General features: G+C 49.0%; 1 protein-coding gene across 1 annotated transcript in view; it reads left to right on the top strand.

Moving 5' to 3' along the window:
* The first annotated feature begins 2,557 nt into the window (after window positions 1-2,557).
* Window positions 2,558-19,274, top strand: part of CFAP77 (cilia and flagella associated protein 77) — a 149,718-nt gene continuing 133,001 nt past the window's right edge. The window contains exon 1 of the mRNA XM_055399826.2: window positions 2,558-2,826. Within this exon, the coding sequence (XP_055255801.1) occupies window positions 2,632-2,826 (195 nt within the window). The 5' untranslated portion in view covers window positions 2,558-2,631. The remainder of the gene's footprint in view (window positions 2,827-19,274) is intronic.

Genomic DNA, 19,274 nt, shown 5'->3' with positions numbered 1-19,274 from the left:
GAACGTCCTTATTCTTGGCAGATACATGTATTTAAGGCCACATGTGATACTGTCTCCCTGGAGGAGGGCATGGCAACCTGCTCCAGTATTCTTGACCCATGGACAGAGGAGCCTGGTGGACTACAGTCCATTAGGTTGCAAAGAATCGGACACAACTGAGAGACTTAGCACAAATGCATGATGCTATCTGCAGATATTTTCAAAATGATTCAGCAGTATGTGTGTGTGAAAGTAAGTAGGGCAAATACTAAGGACCAGTGAATCTAGGCCTTGCACATGGTGACTGCAGCCATGAAATTAAAAGACACTTGCTCCTTGGAAGAAGAGCTATGACTAACCTAGACAGCATATTAAAAAGTAGAGGCATTACTTTGCCAACAAAGGTCCATCTAGTCAAAGCTATGGTTTTTCCAGTAGTCACGTATGGATGTGAGAGTTGGACCATAAAGAAAGCTGAGTGCCAAAAAATTGATGCTTTTGAACTGTGGTGTTGGAGAAGACTCTTGAGAGTCCCTTGGACTGCAAGGAGATCTAACCAGTCAATCCTAAAGGAAATCAGTGCTGAATATTCATTGGAAGGACTGATGCTGAAGCTGAAGCTCCAGTACTTTGGCTACCTGATGCAAAGAACCGATTCACTGGAAAAGACGCTGATGCTGGTCAAGATCGAAGGCGGGAGGAGAAGGGGACAACAGAGGACGAGATGGTTGTACGGCATCTCTGACTCAAAGGACACGAGTTTGAGCAAGCCCTGGGAGCTGGTGATGGACAGGAAAGCCTGGAGTACTGTAGTCCATGGGGTCGCAAAGAATTGGCACGATTGAGCTACTGAACTGAATGAATCTAGGTGAAGTCTACACAGACTTTCACTGCACTCTTCTTTCAAAGTTTCTGTAGCTTTGAACTTAAAAAAAAATCCGAAGGGGAGGGAGTATTAAAATGCAGATCCCTAGATCCCATTTCCAGATATTCTGATTCAGTGAGTCTGTATTTTTCAACTTCTCTTTATTCTGTTGCACAAAGCTGGGTACCATTGATTTCATTCAACTCTAGACTTTGCTCACTACCCACTTCACAGAAGAAAGCAATGAGGACTCAAGAAGATGACTAATCTGAGATGAGCAGTAACATCAGTCCTGCTGCTGCTGCTAAGTCACTTCAGTTGTGTCCGACTCTGTGTGACCCCATAGACAGAAGCCCACCAGGCTCCCGAATGCAAATTTGTTTCATCCTGAAACACATAGCAGTCTGCCCTGGGTGTGTGTGTGTGTGTGTGTGTGTGTGTGTGTGTATGTGTCGAGAGGGAACAGGGTGGGGGTGGGGGGTGGGGGGATACGGGGGTGGGATGGAGAGGGTGGAGGGGCGCTGGGAAAAGTGGGAAGGGGTGGAGAGTGGAGGGGAGTGTTTTAACTGAGAAATCAGGTGTAAATGGTCTCTAGAAATCCGTTGCTTTTAACATAGCCCAGTGGTGATTCCTGAGTTTTCCTCAAGTAAGAAAACTCCCTCAGTTCAGTTCAGTTCAGTCGCTCAGTCGTGTCTGACTCTTTGCGACCCCATGAATCACAGCACACCAGGCCTCCCTGTCCATCACCAACTCCCAGAGGTCACTCAAACTCATGTCCATCGAGTCGGTGATGCCATCCAGCCATCTCATTCTCTGTCATCCCCTTCTGCTCCCGCCCCCAATCCCTCCCAGCATAAGAGTCTTTTCCAATGAGTCAACTCTTCGCATGAGGTGGCCAAAGTACTGCAGCTTCAGCTTCAGCATCAGTCCTTCCAATGAACACCCAGGATTGATCTCCTTTAGAATTCACTGGTTGGATCTCCTTGCAGTCCAAGGGACTCTCAAGAGTCTTCTCCAACACCACAGTTCAAAAGCATCAATTCTTCGGCGATCAGCTTTCTTCACAGTCCAGCTCTCACATCCATACATGACCACGGGAAAAACCATAGCCTTGACTAGACGGACCTTGGTTGGCAAAGTAATGTCTCTGCTTTTTAATATACTATCTAGGTTGGTCATAACTTTCCTTCCAAAGAGTAAGCCTCTTTTAATTTCATGGCTGCAATCAGCATCTGCGGTGATTTTGGAGCCCCCAATAATAAAGTCTGACACTGTTTCCACTGTTTCCCCCATCTATTTCCCGTGAAGTGATGGGACCAGATGCCATGATGTTAGTTTTCTGAATGTTGAGCTTTAAGCCAACTTTTTCACTCTCCTCTTTCAACAGGTCCAATTGGTTGGCCGCCAGTAAGTTTCCTCAATCGACCTGCTCGGTTCCAGCGCCGTTGGCGTCCCGTCGCCACGGAGACGGGCGATTCCATTTTTCCTTAAGGGGTGGTCGTGATTTTCTCCCCTTTTTCAAATCCACAGTGAGGCGCCCAGAAGACGCTCTGATAAACCTACAGAAGGGTTTGTGTGGGTCTTAGCTCCCCTTGCAAGGAGGCGGGGGAGCGCGAGGTGGGCACGCCTCCCTCCGGTTGGAGCCCGAGGTCCGAGTCCACCCCGGGGTCCAGGTGGTGCGTCCCGGGACTGGGGGCTCACCCGCTACGAGCTCCGCGCCTGCCAGCCCCAAAGCTGGGAAGCGCGCTGAATCCAGCGGGCCGGCGGACTCCCGGCGACCCCCCGAGATGCCAGAGGCTAGGAGCTCCTGCCAGGACCTCACGGGATGGAAGAAGAAGAAGCCGCCGGTCCGCCGCACGGTCAGCCAGATCTGCCCACCCCCGCGGCGGCCCCTGACCGTGGCAGACATCCGGCCGGGCATGGAGAACGAGAGGCTGGGGGTCGTGCGGGACTCCATGTTTCAGAACCCGCTCATCGTCAAGGTGAGGCGCGCCCCACACCCACCGGCCCCTTTGCGCTTGTCCCCTCACCGGGGGTCCGCGGGGCCGCGGGTTTCCACCTGTTTTGCCCGGGTCCCCCCGCCCCCGCCCGAGCGCGGCGTTGGAAGCTCCAGCTCTGGTCCAGACAGACCTGGACGCCCCCCGGCCCCCGGCCCCGGCGCGGTCAGTGGCAGGCTGCGCGCGTAGTCTCGCTGAGCCCTAGTTTCCTCCTCCTCAAAGTGGGTCGAGAATGGAACTCTTTCAAGGAAGTGATCGGGCACATCGCATAAAGTAATCCCTGCGGGACAGCCGACAAGCGGAAAGCCCTCCACGTTGGCGGCTGCTGTTTGCATTCGCCCGGAATGAACCCGAGGGGTGACAGACTGGTTGTCCTTACCACCTGCCAGCCCTCCCAGGGGGCAGGCCGCCTCCCTCAATTCTCCTCCACGCCTGGGCTGCTGTTATGTACGAGGGGTCTGTATCTATCTTGAAAGTATCACTTCCGTGTTAATTTCCACCCAGTCATACTCTTATGCAAAATTACGACCCGAATCGTCGTCTCCCACACCCACCGCCAAAAAGCGCAGATCTCTCTGCCATGGGGGCCCACAGCTCCAGCGAGAGAGGGAGGCGCAGTTTCCAAAGAGTTCGCCTCCCCTTTGATCGCAAGCCCGCTCCATTAGTCAAGTTTCCAGGCTAGTGATCACCCAACGCCGTGGCATCCACGCGCCTTCCCGGGGGTGAGGGCGCCAGGAATCCAGTCAAGTTGAAGTTTGGCGCTAGGAAAGCACGTCGTGCAATTTTATCTTGCGCCACTCGAGGGCAGTGTGCCTCTAAAAATGCGCGCAGTTCCCCAGACGCCGGAGCTGGGAGGCGCAGGTGATAACCGTGGATTCAGTAGCAATTATTTATCTGAACGCCAGGAGCTGCTTAGAGCCCAGAGGTTTTGGTTGTTTGTTTGTTTGTTTTTGGTACAGGAAACCTAGGCTATCTTAACATCGTAGAAAAATGAGCTCAGTTAATCGGCTGCTTTGAAAACATTGACTTTCTCCTCTTGTCTTCTTCAAACTATTGATATGTTCCTGGGCCAGCAGCTAGGAGAAGCTGGCTTGTTTCATTGGGCACTCTTCCATTTAATATGCTCCCCTTATTTGGCCACCCAAAGTGGAGCTAAGTTCTTCACCTGTTTCTAGGTGAGAATAGCCATTCTCAGAGGACAGGTGCCTCCCACAGATGGGATCAAGATCAGACATTCTGGGATCAAGAGGACATCAATATCCCCGCCTCTGATCATTGCTTTTACTCAAGCAGTTACTGATGGGCCAACACCTTCCTACTTCAGTACAAAATGGACAGACAGCATAATGGAGTTGTCCTCCATGGCGAATTACTGGTGTGTGATGCCCGTCCCAAGCTACCATATATACACAAAGACACATATATAACATAGGTATATGCATAGATATACAGGTGGCTCTGTGGTAAAGCATCCACCTGCCAGTGCAATTAGTTGTAAGAGACACAGGTTCAATCCCTGGATTGGGAAGATCCCCTGAAGGAAGGCATGGCAGTCGACCTCAGTATTCTTGCCTGGAGTATCTCATGGACAGAGGAGACTAGCAGGTTACAGTCCATATGGTCATAAAGAGTTGGACACAACTGAAATGACTTAGCATGTACACACATATATTATACACGTATGTTTTGCATATATGTGTACACCCATGTATGTATGTACAATATACATGTGTGTGACATGTATAATGAGCTTCCCAGGTGGCTCAGTAACAAAGAATCCGCCTGCCAAGCAGGAGACAAAGGTTCCCTCCCTAGGTGGGGAAGATCCCCTGGAGAAGGAAATGGCAGCCCACTCCAGTATTCTTGCCTGGGAAATCCCATGGACAGAGGAGCCTGGCCGGCTACAGTCCATGGGATTGCAAAAAAGTCGGACACAACTTAGTAACTAAATAACAGCAACAAACATGTATAATATACATCTATAGGTAACAATTCCTGCACCTTTTCCCTTTTGCTTGTACTGCGTATCAAGAAGGACAGCACTTGGCCTCTGGATGGCGCTAGCTGCACAGCTTCCAGACTTTCAGTCCTAATTCCTGAACCTGAACTCTGGGTTGGAAAATGTACAGGAGTCACTGGCCTACAGGTGGGAGTTCTGTCTTCAGGGCCTGAGACACAGAGCCGGCAGGGACGGGCTCGGGCAGCAGGGGGGTCCCGGTGACTGTGCCCAGCTTGTCTCATCAGGGCAGCTGGACTTCTTTCTTTCCTCCCTTCAGGTTTTGAACGGACTTGAAGGTACTTTCAGTAGCAGTTATGTCCACATTTCAATACTGACCTCTGCTGCCAGATTTTCTACCAAAACCTGACCTAAGTCAAAGTTGCAGAAACACTGAGAGCAAGGAGTAACCTTGACCGTTACCTTCCGCAGACCTCTCCTTACCCTGGGCATGCTGAAGCTGTGAGGTGGGCTCTTTGTGCAAGGTTCTGGTGGGACTCAGGGTAGAAGCGACGTTCACTGGCTCCCAGCACAGCTTTCCTCTTACCACTTCAAACTCTAAACAGTTTCCTCTATTTTAAAGAAAATTTAAATTATGATAAAACTTGGGGAGGGAGGGTTTCAGCTCTCAAGGAAAGGAGAAGATTGAAAGTGTCCAAGATGGTGGAGCCTTTAAAAAAAAAATCTTTTCAAAAACAGTATATTGCTGAACTTTCTGTTGAGGCATGGCTTGTGGATTTCTTCACTGTGGCATGTCAGTTTCACGAACCCAGATTTTCAGACCCTCCTTTCTGTGCGCTTTCTCATTGTGTGCAGCAGAGGCGGGAGTGCCCTCTGCCCGGGGTGTCTGCAGGAGGATGATTGGAACTGAGATATATTTGGGTTTTGTCTCACTCTGAACCTGAAGGCTGTATCTGTATTGGGAGAATATAACACCATAGCTATAGTCATTTACTCCCCAGAAACTGGGGGGTTGTTGCTCAGATTGTTTTCTCCAGTGAATGGGATCAGGGCTCTTTTTCATTTAAAATGCAGACACACTGCCTTGAACAAACACAACAGTGCTGTTTCACACCCATGGAATTTACCGGGACGTACACACATCAGTTATTCAAGAACGTGTCTGCAAGATGCCACCGTAACCAAGTGAAAACCGCAGACATCCAAACATATTTTATCAGCAAATGCTCAGCAACTGTTTGTCTCATTTAAAACCAAGCCAACCGGCTATTGAGTGGGGCTGGTTGAATCAACCCTGTGTTTTCATGTGGCCCCCAAAAAGATGTAAATATTTTCCATTAGAAAGGGCTCCTATTCTATTGTACAAAGTGACGTGAGCCAGTTTTCCTTCAAATGTGACTCTCTGGGAAGAATAAAATTAAATAGAGAAAGAAGCCGGCTTCTCCCTGGTTGACTCTCATTCCGCCAGAACTCTGTGACTCAACATGGGATCCTGCTCCAATAGCCTGCAAGCCTCCTTCACAGAACCTGTCAGGGTTCACCCTTCCTGCCAGCCGAACTCAGCTGATATCCTGTCAATACAATTATGGGGAGAGACTGTTTGGTTTGCTTTGCTGACAGCCTTGAATCTTCTGTCACCCTGGAGAGGCAGGCGAGGTACAGGGGTGGAATTTATTGAATTGAGCATCCTTAGAGGGTGCAAATGATCACGGCACCCGATTTTTTCATAATTTATCACCGACTTTGTTTTTCTGTGGGGGTTTATGTCACAAATAAGAAGTGCATGCGTTTGTTAGATAGAGTTACAGAATCACATCATTTGGGGGCTGGAAGGAGGCTTACAGCCATCTAGTCCAATTCTTTTTTTTTTTTTTTTTGAGGCTCTTAAGGCACAGAGGAGGGAAGAGACTTGCCCAAGGCGCTACTCTGACCTACTCACCAAAGTGGGGTGAGGCTTACATCACCTGGCCTCCAGGCCCATGCTCTTTTTGGCCACAGTACACGATTAGCTAATGAGTGACGACCCGGATTGGTTATGTATCTGTACTGCAGGTAGTCAAAAGATGTTCACCAGTGCGTCTGATTCCATTATTGTTTCACGCTACATGCCTTTCAGAGTGAACTCTACTAATTTCTTGGGATTTGTTCAGAGTCAAGAAATATTTACTGAATGTTTATGAAGTACTCAGCACCATGCTAAGCTCTCTTGAGAGCATAGCGGCAAATTCAGAGCTCAGCTTTTGCCTGCAAGGAGTTAATTATCAGCTACAGAGATGGAATATTTTCTATATATATAATTATTGTTGTTGCTGTTTAGGCACTGAGTCACATCCAACTCTCTTGCAACCCCATGCATTCCATATGTAGCTCGCCAGGCACCTCTGTCCACATATATATGTGTATTTCACATTTATGGCGTATATGTGTATACACCCTTCCTGCCAGCCAAACTCAGCTGATATCCTGTCAATACAATTATGGGGAGAGACTGGTTTGCTCCGCTGACAGCCTTGAATCTTCTGTCGCTCTGGAGAGGCAGGCGAGGTCTGTTTGGTTTGCTTGGCATATGTTTATATATGTGTGTAACACATCTATATTTGTGTGTGTGCGTGTTACTATTGTGTGTATGCATGCGCGCGCACACACATACACGCACATACACAGGCAATGTCATAGGTCACCGCCTGTAAGTTTCAAGTTTCTGCACTACCTGGAAGGGCTCAGGTGTGGGAGGAGGAAACCCTGAGCAGGACTTGAGAGGGTTTATAAAGGAAAAGTCCTGAAACTGGACCTTGAAGGGTGAGAAGGTAGATTCTGGTCCTGGGCGGGGGGTGGAGATTAGGAGAAACCAAGCCTTCTAGGGCTGTTTGAGTCCACCCTCCTCAGATCCTAAGTGTTCACAGATTTCCGCCCTAACTGAGCTCTAGTTCCTCAGCCTTGACAGCACTGGGATCGTAGTCATCGTCATCACGAGGAAGCATTTACTTAGAGCCATTTGTTCAAACTGGATGCTCAACAAAATTAGGCAACCACACTAAGAACGTAACATCTCTAATAAATAATGATGCTGGTGAACGTCAAGGCGTAAGTAGAGACAGAGGCAAAGAAGACGGACAGACCCACAGCCGGGGAACGTCCCAGTGCGGGTCAGTGTCTTTTTCATGTTCGAACAAAGCGTGACAATGCTACGTTCCGCTTCTACATTGAAGACAATGTGCCTCTGATTGTTCAGATGCTTTCACATTCAATTTACAGAGTAACTGGGGAAAATACAACATGAGGAAGGGGGCTGAAATTCTACCACCATCCTAATGACGGTCTTAGCCAGCTGGCGGGAAGCTTTTATTTTTCCAGGGAAAGCTGTGGGCTCATTCATCCCTGGAGCTCTTTTTCTCTCTGTCCTTTTTTTCTTTTCTCTTTCTCCATTTTTTTTCCTCTTTTTTTGAATCAAAACTTTTGGCTTCCTGGCACCCAGGCACATCCTTTGGTGAGCAGGCTGAGCAAGCAGGGGCTGTAGCAGTGCCCAGTCCTATGGCTGTTTCAGAAAGCAGACTTGCCCCCTCTCAGGCTTTTTACCATCATGATAGGGGGCACAGGTTGGTGGGGAGGCAGCTCTGCTTGAGACCTGCCTTCCTTTTTGTCCCTCTAAAGAAGGAGACTTTTGGCTCTCAAACCTCAGGAATTTGGGTTCCCCGGGATGAACCCAGCCCCTTTCTAAACTCTAAGATTGCTGGCACTAAGGCTGTTCCTCTAGGAAGAATTCTGAGTCCTGTATGGACAAGTCAGCAGTTGTTTCCAGCACCTTCCAGAACCTTCCAGGCTCAAGTGCTGCTCCCTCGTAGAACTTAGGCCATTTTTCCTGTATTTGAAAGACAGAGTTTTCCCGATTTAGGACTGGCCTTGTGGGAATTCCAAGCCCCTGTTTCCTGTTGCAGTGGCTCTCAGTCATCTCTTCCTAGCAGCATGCGTTCTCATCAGTGTCTCACTCAAACCGCTTGTCAAGAAAATGCACCTTTAGCTGTTTAAAAAGTAAAATGGGAAGGCAACTCAATTACACGTGTTCTATATGGAGACCCTAACTTGTTAGGTATGATGAGTTGGTTGTTTTGTGTTTGTGCTGGCCCTGCAGGGACCGAGTCACAAACTGAGGGGGTTGGGAGCAAGCTCAGACCTTGCCGGACTTTTGAGACCGGGCGACCCCGTTCCTGGAGGCCAGTGTGCAGAGCCGTCATCCGGCCCTGGGGCCCCGGCTCTGGCCCTCTGCTGAGCCGTCACTCCAGGACCCTCTGGCTGGCTGGGCAAAAACAACAAGGCACAGTCACAGTCGGGCTGCATGTTGGTAGCTTTTAGCAGCTATTGTGAGTGTCATGTGATTCTTGCCTGACTTGTATTAAATATTTGTAAAGGAAAAAAAAAGATGTGAGCATTTGTTGACTGTTGGTAACAATTCAACTTTGGATGAAATTGCCGCTTGACTCCTTTCAAACTCCAGAATTTGTGTGAACGAGGACTGTGAAACAATTTCAGGCTGCAGCTTGTGTTTTCATATGATTGTAAGAGCCACAGCCGTAAGGTGGCTGCTCAAGCAGGTATAGAACTGCAGCCACCGCACTGGAGAGGAAGGCGCTGTGTATGGCAGGCTAGAGCCAGTCAGATCCCAGGGCGGGTTCTGTCTCAGCCGCTTTCTTGCTGTGCCATGTATGAGGTTACTTACCTGTGAGCCTCAATTTCCTTTCTGTAAAATGGGCTGGTATAGTTAGCATCAGCCATGGGGGAGTCATGAGGATTCAAAGAGATGCCTCATTAGAAAAGACCCTGATGCTGGGAAAGATTGAGGGCAGGAGGAGAAGGGGGCGCCAGAGGATGAGATGGTAGGATGGCATGGTCGACTCAGTGGATATGAGTTTGGGCAAACTCCGGGAGATAGTGAAGGACAGGGAAGGCTGGCGTGCTGCAGTTCATGGGGCTGCAAAGAGCTGGACATAATTTAGTGAGTGAACAATAACAAATGAGGTGACACGGCTGTGCCAGGCTCCTGAGGGCGCTGAATAAGGGGGCACTTTGGTTATTTTCCATCACCCTGCTTCCAACACTTAAGTTCCTCAAAACAACCTTATTCTCATTAATTGACCTCCAGTAAATGTCCTCAGTCTGAACTTATGACTGTATCATGAAACAGATCCACTCAGGGTCTTATTCTTTTTCGCCTTTGTGCTCTTTTTGGAAAATACCATTGCCCACCTCATCGGCTGTGCCCTAAAGCCATGTATCCTGGAAGAGATGGGTGCGCCCTGGCTAAGGGTGAAGACACTCCTACTTCTAGCTCTCTTGAGGGTTCTTGGGCAAATGGCTTAATGTCTGAGCCTGTTTCCTCATTTGTAAAGTATGAGTGCCAATACTTACCTTGTTTACTTCTCAGGGATGTAAGGAAGACAGATTTGAACAAGACACTATCTTAACAAGAGATTATGGCTCTCTAGAAGCAAACGAGCAGTTCTCAACCTCGGGGGTCAGTCTGGCTCCCCAAAGAATATCCAGCCATGGCAGAAGATGCTTGTGGCTATCAGAACTGGAAAGCGCGCTGCTGGTGGCTAGGAGCCAGGGGTGCCGTCCAACAATGCACAGGATGCCTGCCTCCACCACCCCAAGAAGGAAATAATCTCCCCAAGTACCAAAAGTGCCGAGGCAGGGTTTCTCTAAAACCCTGAACCAGAAGGCATCAACATGTGGAGGATTCATTATTAGTTCATCTGTGGTCCAAGGTCTCTTGAAAATTTAACACAGAGGAGATAGAAATGCGGTGCTTTAGTTTAACTGCTTCTGTCCCCCAACTCCATTCACTGTTATGGCCATTTAATTTCTTTTAATTTTTAAAAACTTTTATTTATTGGCTGTGTTGCCCGTCTTGCGAGATCTTAGCTGCCAGACCATGAGAACCGTTGGACCTTTTATGGCCATTTAAAATTCTTTGCTTTTTTTTTAAGAATTTTTTTTTTTTTTGAAAATTTGGACCATTTTTAAAGTCTTTACTGAATTTATCACAATGTGGTTTCTGTTTTATGCTTTGGTTTCTTGGCCATGAGGCGTGTGGGATCTTAGCTCTCTGAGCAAGGATTGAACCCACAGCCCCTTCACTGGAAGGTGAAATTCCAACCCCTGGCCCACCAGGGAAGTCTCCCAAATCCCTCTCTTTGGCTCCATCTCCTTTCCCTTCGTTACACGTTCCATTTGTTTGCTGGTTTCTGTCAGGGCTTGTCTATTTCCAGCCTCACCCATGTTGGAGTGAAAAAAACAAAATCTCCAGCCATCCACAGAGTGTGGCCCAGTAATTCACCAGTTAAACTGATTAGCGTGGGGCTGGTCTGTCGAGTGACCGCTGACCACCGCTCACAAGCTTTATTTCCCTGGCTCGTCACCTGCCGCGGGTTTGCGTCGGTTGTGTTTTTCTCAGCATGGACTCATTTAAGATTTAAAATGGAATTGATTTGGTTCATCGGAAATTAAACTCCTGGTGGACCGGAGCTGCAGCCCCGCCCATACACTGTTGTGGCACTAAGTACATTTCAGGGGAGCAGGTCAACATGTTTTATAAAGAAAACAGCTGTATTTTTTCCACCCAACAGTTTAAAGGCCCATCAGGGTTTGGTCAAGAAACTGACTGACATGGGTCAGTGAGCAGAAAGGTCAACATGAAGGGCACACTGGGGGAGAATAGCTAACCAAGAGCATTGTAGAAAACACATAATGAGCCAAAAAAAAGGGATTTTTTCGATCTTTTATATGAACCGAACAATACATATTGGCGGGGAGTGGGTGGGGGAGTGATGGGGAGGCCAGTGAACCCAGAAGCGAACAAGATGAATTTCTTTGTGTGGATAAAAACCTTTTGTGTTTGTCCAGAGGAATGAAAGTGGAGAATCAGAAGCGCTTTGATTTCGAGGTAAAGCATTCGTGAGAGGCCACATCACTGTCAGGTGGCTGGCCCTTTGGAACCAATGGCACAAAGTCCAAGCTCTCTGGCCACATCAGAGAAAAACCCCCAGTTAGCTAGCCAAAGCTCAGAGGCCGCAACCTCTCCCAAAGACGCGGGCACCCCAAAAGCCTTGGAGAGAGGCGATCTTACAGCCGGAGCGTTGCAGTTAAGGGAATTGGAAAATTTGTTGGCAGCTTTTTGGGTCAGTCTTGCTGGACCCTAGTCAGTTTGGCCATATTGCCGCCTAAAATGCCGTCTTAATGGTCCTTTTAAGAGCTGCATTCATGTATCCCCATGGTCTCCCACAGATCTTTAAGAACAGAGACACTGACTTTAAAACATTCGTTTTGGTGTGTGTTTGAAGCTGTCAGTGAACCCGTCTGTCAATGAACAAATATTTATTGCACACCTATAATGCACAAGGCACTGGTGGAAACAGGAGAGGTTTAAGAATTTGTTTCTAAGGAGTTTATGGTCCGGTCAGGGAGAACTAGATTTGGTGCTTTAAAATGACTCCTAAAAGTTATTAGAGGCAGAAGGAGGGGCACTGAGAGGTGTATCTGAGGGTGGACGTAGAGCAGTGTTGGAGCACCTGGGGCAGCTCAGGGAGCCTGTGCACCTGGCCCGGGGCTGCGGGGTGGGTTGGATGCCAGTGGCTGGACAGGAGAGGAGGGGTGTCTGGGGAGGAGCTGGCCCGAGCAAGGGTCTGAAATGGACAAGAGAGGGTGCAGCCTTCACTCACTGCTTGAATTAGCAGAATTCACTGCTTGTGTAGCAGACACAGAGCTAGGCACCAAGGATACGGGGCCAGGTTGGGGGAGTGGTATAAACCAATCTGGTTATGGGCCTTGCTGTCACAGAGCTTACAATCTCATAGATAGAAACAGGCATTAAAATAAACAGCAAAGCCTGGCTGGGCTTCCCAGGTAGCTCAGTGGTAAAGGATCTGCTTACCATTGCAGGAGATTCAGGTTCGATCCCTGGCTTGGGAAGATCCCCTGGAGGAGGAAATGGCAACCCACTCCAGCATTCTTGTTTGGAGAATCCCATGGACAGAGGACCCTGGTGGGCTACAGTCCATGGGGTTGCAAAGAGTCGGACACGACTGAGTGACTGAGCAAGCACTCGGTAATGGCTGTCTGTCTGGATGGATTTGTGTTTAGCGCCTGAGGGCAGCTGTGCCTGGATGGAGGGGTGTGAGGAAAGGTCTCCTAGACTGGATGACTTGAGCTGAATCTTGACACCAAGATGAGCCAGGAGAGGTAAGATGGGGGCAGAGGTAGAGAAAGGTAGGTATTGTGTGACCTGCAGCTTATGCAATTCGGGGATCTCTTTTTAAGTAACAGAGTACAGGGACTTCCCTGGTGGTCCAGGGGTTAGGGCTCAGTGCTTTCACGGCAGGGATCCAGTTTCAGTCTGTGGTCTGAGAACTAAGATCCTGCAACTTGCACGGTGAGGCCAAAAAAAAAAAAAAAAAAAACCCACCAAATTAATTAATTAAAAATTGAAAGTGAAATAGTATAAAACTAAAAATGATGTTGGAAATGAGATTCAAGGCCTTGGAAGGGGCCTTGTGCAAATAAGGGCCCTGAAGTCTAAGCTTCATTAGTTTCAGAGTGAATCAACTTTGGACTGAGAGAAACTTTCTGGGAAAAAGGATGGCGTGTTCATGGGGAGGGGGAAGGGGGAAAAAATGAACCGAACTGTCAGACTTGAGCGTCCTCAGTTCCTCCTCAGGCTGTGTCGTCTATCCACCCATCCACCCACCCACCCGTCCATCCATCCATCATCCATCATCCATCCATCATCCATCCATCATCCATCCATCATCCTTTCATCATCCATCCACCCATTCATTCAGTACTACACACTTCCTCTGGACCAGACACTCCAGGCCCCAGAACCATATTCATGAGCTCTCAGTTTCCTGCACACTCTTGTTGACTCAGAAACCTTGAGCAAGTCCTTGGAATGTCCCGAAGCCTTGGTTTCTGCACACCTGAATGGCTTTCTCCCTGAGAACCATCTGGAGCCTACATTTCATTTGCTCATTTGACACTTCCAAAATGTTTATCAAGGTGCTGTTGGGCACCAGGCAGCATGCTGGGCCTGGAAGGGCCTCTGTGGACAGGAGAGCCTGAGTTCCTATCTGAAGGCAGCGCAAAGCCCTGGTGAAGACAGTGCATGCGTGTGTACTAAGTCACTTCAGTTGTGTCTGACTCTTTGCGACCCTATGGACTGTAGGCCGCCAAGCTTCTCTGTCCATGGGATTCTCCAGGCAAGAATACTGGAGTGGGTTGCCATGCCCTCCTCCAGGGGATCTTCCCGACTGAGGGATGGAACCCTCATCTCTTAGGTCTCCTGCACTTGGCAAGCTTCTGTGCCACTAGCGCCACCTGGGAAGCCCCTGGTGAAGGCAGACAATAGGGCAACTCCCTCTTCCCTAGGGATAAGCACCATGGAGGCGGTTGCAGTGTCAGGAGGCTAAAGCCCAAGCCCAAGGGCACGACATCTCAGCCTGACCTCCTGGAACGAGTGGAGTGGTCAGTTACTGGGTGCCGGCCAGAGTGTGTGCGTGTCTGTGTTTGGGTGGGTGGTGGGCGGAGACTGGTGCAGACACAATAAGTGGTTTCATGGCTCCAGGGCAAGGAGAAACTTGGAACTCAGGAAGCTGCAGGGAGTGAAAGCTGAGAGGAGGCTGGGTGGGGAGTGAGGCCAGAAGAAGTGAGGCTCCCGGTTGGATCTGAGAGCTGCAGGGGCCAAAGCGAGTAGGGAAAACAAGACTGAGGACAGAGGGCGAGAGACAAATCCAGACAAGTGCCAGCCTCCCCCACGCCCGCCCCCAGCGCTCCTGGGGCAGACGGACCCATGCCTGGCCGCAGGGCGCTGTAGGGAGACTGGAGGAATCGCCACGAGCCCTTCTCTGCTGGGACGGACGTGGTCATTGCAGCCTGGGACCCTACCAGGCTGCATGTTTGGAGCCCCGTGGGTGGGATGAGCAACGTGATTGTTTAGGGTTAGTGCCTGCGATTTGTTTACTTTTTGCAAGTTAAACAAGCCCCCTAGTCTGTCATGCTCTGAATTTTCCCCACATCATTTGAGGGAGCCTGTTGGGGAGATTTTGAGGGATCCCTAAGGACTGAATGCCGGGCTTCGTGTCTGCCTCCAAAACCTTTATAAACTGTCACTTAAGACTTTGCTCTCTTTATAGGCACCCAGTGGGCTTAAAACTGGAGGTTTAAGTGAGTCTTTCAGAAACTCCCCTTCTAAAAGGAAAGTGTCTGTCTGGTGTTTCCGAAACCTCCATCTTTCCTTCGGCAATAGTGTGGTCCTCTGGTAGCCTGGCAGGACGCTCGCGGGCCTGACTTCTCCTGGAGAGGGAGTGTGTGTGGAGGTAGAGGTCTTGAGTCTGCGTTCCCAGAAAGTTCCTGGCTGGTGACCCGTTTGGCCAGCTGATGCTCTCCTGTGGCAGCTGACAGCAGTTGTACTTCGCGGAGCCCACTGTGTACCAGGCACTGTCTGCTGGTCCTTCTTAGGTATCACCTCCCTAAAATCTTGGCCACAGTTCTAAAAATGTGGGATCACCATCACTCCCATTTTACAAATGGGAAAACTGAGTCTCAGAGCGGTTTCACAAGTTGCCCACAGTCATCCAGCACGTGGGTGGAGGTGCCAGGCTTTGAGAGGTCTGAGACTCTGCAACCTGAGGTTCCAACCACTGGACTAATCAAAAGAACTTGGTGACATCCACAGCCCTCATTGTTAAATACCTGCTAAGCGCCAGACTTTTGAGTCTATGATCTCAACTCGATCTATGAGAGAGAAAAATGTAATCCATCTATATCTGTGTGTGCATGCGTGCTAAGTCGCTTCAGTTGTGTCCAACTCTTTGTGACCCTATGGACCATAGCCCATCAGGCTCTTCTGTCCATGGGATTCTCTAGACAAGAATATTGGACTGGGTTTCCATACCCTCCTCCAGGAGATCTTCCCCACCCAGGGACTGAACCCTCCTTGCTTGCATCTCCTGCATTGGCAGGCGGGTTCTTGACCACTCGTGCCACCTGGGAAGCCCCCATCTACACCTACACCTGTCTAAAAGGTCAACTTCATCCACAGGTGTGTTTTCTGTTCTCAAGGAGGTTATAGTCTACTTGGGCACGTTTGCCACACCAGACACACACACACACACACACACACACACACACACACTCCCTAGAAGTTGCTGCACTTCTAAGGCTGAAACCTATAGGGCCAGTGTGACTCAGACCTGCAAGACAGACAAAACAGGAGGAGACCCCGTGGCCTGGAGTGGTCCAGAAAAGCCTGTTGGAGCTTCTGGGTGAGCAAGCGGGACTCAGGGGACTGAGAGGGGAAAGCTGAGCGTTTCAGGTGTAGAAGATGAGCAGACAGGGTGAGGGACTAGACGCCACGAGCTTGGGTTTGGAGAGAGTCGGGGTGTGATAGGAAGAAGGCAAGGAGGGACCGACGCTGGGTGGCTTAGGGTAAAGCCTGCCCTTTCAGCATGGCAACCCACTCCAGTATTCTTGCCAGGAAAATCCCACGGACAGAGCAGGCTGGTGGGCTACAGTCCGTGAGGGTTGCGAAACAGTCGGACACGACTGAGCATGCACGCAAGCATGCACAGATGGTCTCAAGAAGAGACAGGCATAAAGAGAACAGGAGCATGGACACTTGGTTTCCCACGGACGCCTGGAGTTTGTTATTCTAAACACGGGCATCTGCGGGCCAGGGAGCCAGGAGCTCTGGGGGTGGGGGGCTGGGGCTCACCAGAAAGCCCCCCCCTTTCAACAGGCAGGCCTCCCCTCCTCCTCTCCCACCCACCGTCGTCCCCTCCCCGCCCCCCTAATCACAGAGAGCAAATTGTCATCAGATTAGCGCCAGCAAAGAAAAGCACAGCCCTGCTCACCCCCGCGGTTCGTTAGCATTTAGATAGGCTGGGACAGGGTCCCACACAATGGGCATCAAAGCCCAGCTCGGGTGGGCGGCAGGGTGGATTAATTCCTTTAACCAACAGGCCCGAGCTGGCCCTCACTCATTACCCTGCCTTGTCCGAGTGGCTGTTCGATTCGATTGAAGATTACGCCGTTTAGGCCCTTCCCTTGTCTTCTGCTGAAACCCAAGGCTATTGAATTGCACATTCTCGCGTCGGCCCGTCAATACTCAGCGGCCTGAGGTTCTAATTCTGCTTCATTTAAACTTCATCAACTTTTCCAATCAAGTGGAAGGATCCGAAATAGGCTCTGTGAGCAGAAAGGCCCCAGCTTCCCTTTGTCAGATAATTTATTCTGTTTTCCCATCCCCTCCCTGCCTCGTTCTTTCTCTCTCCAGCCTTGCTTCCACCCTCCCAGGGTCCCCCCTCCCTTTCTTTATCCCAATGCTGAAAATGAGATTACAGTATTTAAATGACTATGATAATCAATCTAGGGACCCGGAGCTGAGATTGAGGTTAATTTTTCTTAGCAGAACAAAGAAGCGTGATGCCTTTGGGGACGTGAAGGTGCAATCTGGGTTTCTTGCTCATGTGTTTTTCTTTTTCCCCCTGCAATTGCAGTTTTAGGAGTCTTTTCTTGTTACTAACTAGGTGCCGAGTGTGATTTTGAATGGGCGGCAGCCCCGAAGAGAGCAGAAATGTAATTTCGAACTGATGAACAGCTAACGGCCTTCAATCAACAATTTTAATAGGAAAAAAAGGCACTTATATGATGTGAGTACAGATCTAATGAAAGGGTGATCATTTACCTTATTTATTTTTAAACACACCAGGAATACTTTCCCACTGCGTTAGAACTAGTAATTACAGCCATGCAGTTCACCCATGAACCTGTGGATGAGGAGTCTTGTCACTCCGTCCAGCTTCTCCCTGGCATTTTGTGCCGCTATAAAAGTTTGGATTTTGTCATGTTTTGGCTAATTGGAAACAGGGTCATTATACCATTGAACATCGACATGAAAGTGACTTGTTCAATTGTTACCTGAAGCATTCAAAGCTGGTCAGTCATTCTGCCGCTACCCGCCTCCCCCCACCCCTCCCCAGCCCAGCTTCTAAAACCGAGAGCATCAAAATATGCATATTTCTTTGTCTCCCTTTGCTGTCTTGTCAGAGCTGTTTTACATGCTGCCACCCAATGTTATCTTTTATTTGTGTCAGGAGAAAGGATTTGACAAGTTCAGTATACAATGTTCATTTGGCAAGGCAAATTTTTCATGCCAATTTTGAGGAGGAAATGAAACTATCTTTCAACAGAATGAGCACCATCATTTTTGGACAGACTTATTATGAGAGAGAGGAATTGCAGAACTTTATTTCCTTGCATGATACTGAAAAGTCTAATCCATTTTTTAAAAAGGAGGATTGGGTTTCCACCTGCAACCCTAGCTGGGGGGAAATAAGAAAACACCCATGATGTCTTCAAACAGGGACATCTCATGTTCTGTTTCCCTCCCTGCTCCCCACAAGTTATTAATAGGCTGGAATAAATTGTTCCTCTTCTCTATTATAATGAGTTTGTTTCAGACTCTTTAAACTGTGGGTGAATCTCTGACAGTTATTTTCATTTGCAAAGCAAAATGTTTAATAACCGCCGTTGTCTGAAGGAGGGAGCAAAAAACCATAAGCATCCCTATTTGTGAAGAGTGAAGCCCCCCGGACCCCCAGATCCAGCCTCCATCACCGTTTACCTAAAGAAGAAGCCTCTCTCACCCTCCATGCTACCAAATTCATTTGGGGCAGCGGTTTATGGTGACATTTTTCTTCCTTAAAGCAAATATTGACTCACCACGGGGAAATTAAAACTCCATTAGGCATCGCTACATTGTACAGCAGCCTGCATTACAGCAGTCAAGCTACTATTAATTGGTTCCTTCCTCAGGAATAATTCAGGCAGGGCAGAGGGAAAGGGGAGAGAGAAGATGGATCTAAGCTGTAATTTCTTAAAATGACATCATCTAAATCAGCTCAGGTGATCATTATGTGGTCATTAATCTAAATATAAAGAAGACACTACCTAATAAGACAATGAATTTATCAATACAAAAAGCCTGCAGTGGAGTTAATGCCAGGCTGGGGAGAGTAGGTGTTAAGACACACGTGGGCCAGCCTCAACCAGGTTTGGGTGACTCAGGACTGACTTCTTGCGGCATGAGAAGCTCTGACTCTTGCACGCAGGTGTAAGATGCCTTCCAGCCTGTTCACTGCTTTCTTCCCAACGTGAAAGCTCTGCTTTTCTGTACCCTTTGCCCTTTCCTCTGGAGCCCAGCCCAAATCCCACCTGCTCCATCACGACCTCTCTGGTCATTATTGGGTCTAGTGATCTAGCCCGCTGCTTTGGATGGCCAGGGCTGGTAGGGCAAAAAAATGACCACAATTGAGGTGTCTTAAAAGCAGAAATTCATTGCCTCACAGTCTGGAGGTTGGAAATCCAGGATCAAGGTGTCAGCTCAGGCTTGAAACCTCGGATCAAAAATCAGGGGCTGGCTCTT

The sequence above is a fragment of the Moschus berezovskii genome, chromosome 11 (genome assembly GCF_049115385.1).
Source record: "Moschus berezovskii isolate FMDL1 chromosome 11, NW_MosBer_1.0, whole genome shotgun sequence".
Classification (NCBI taxonomy): domain Eukaryota; kingdom Metazoa; phylum Chordata; class Mammalia; order Artiodactyla; family Moschidae; genus Moschus; species Moschus berezovskii.
The sequence above is the reverse complement of the archived record's forward strand: the minus strand, read 5'-3'. Positions and strand labels throughout refer to the sequence as shown.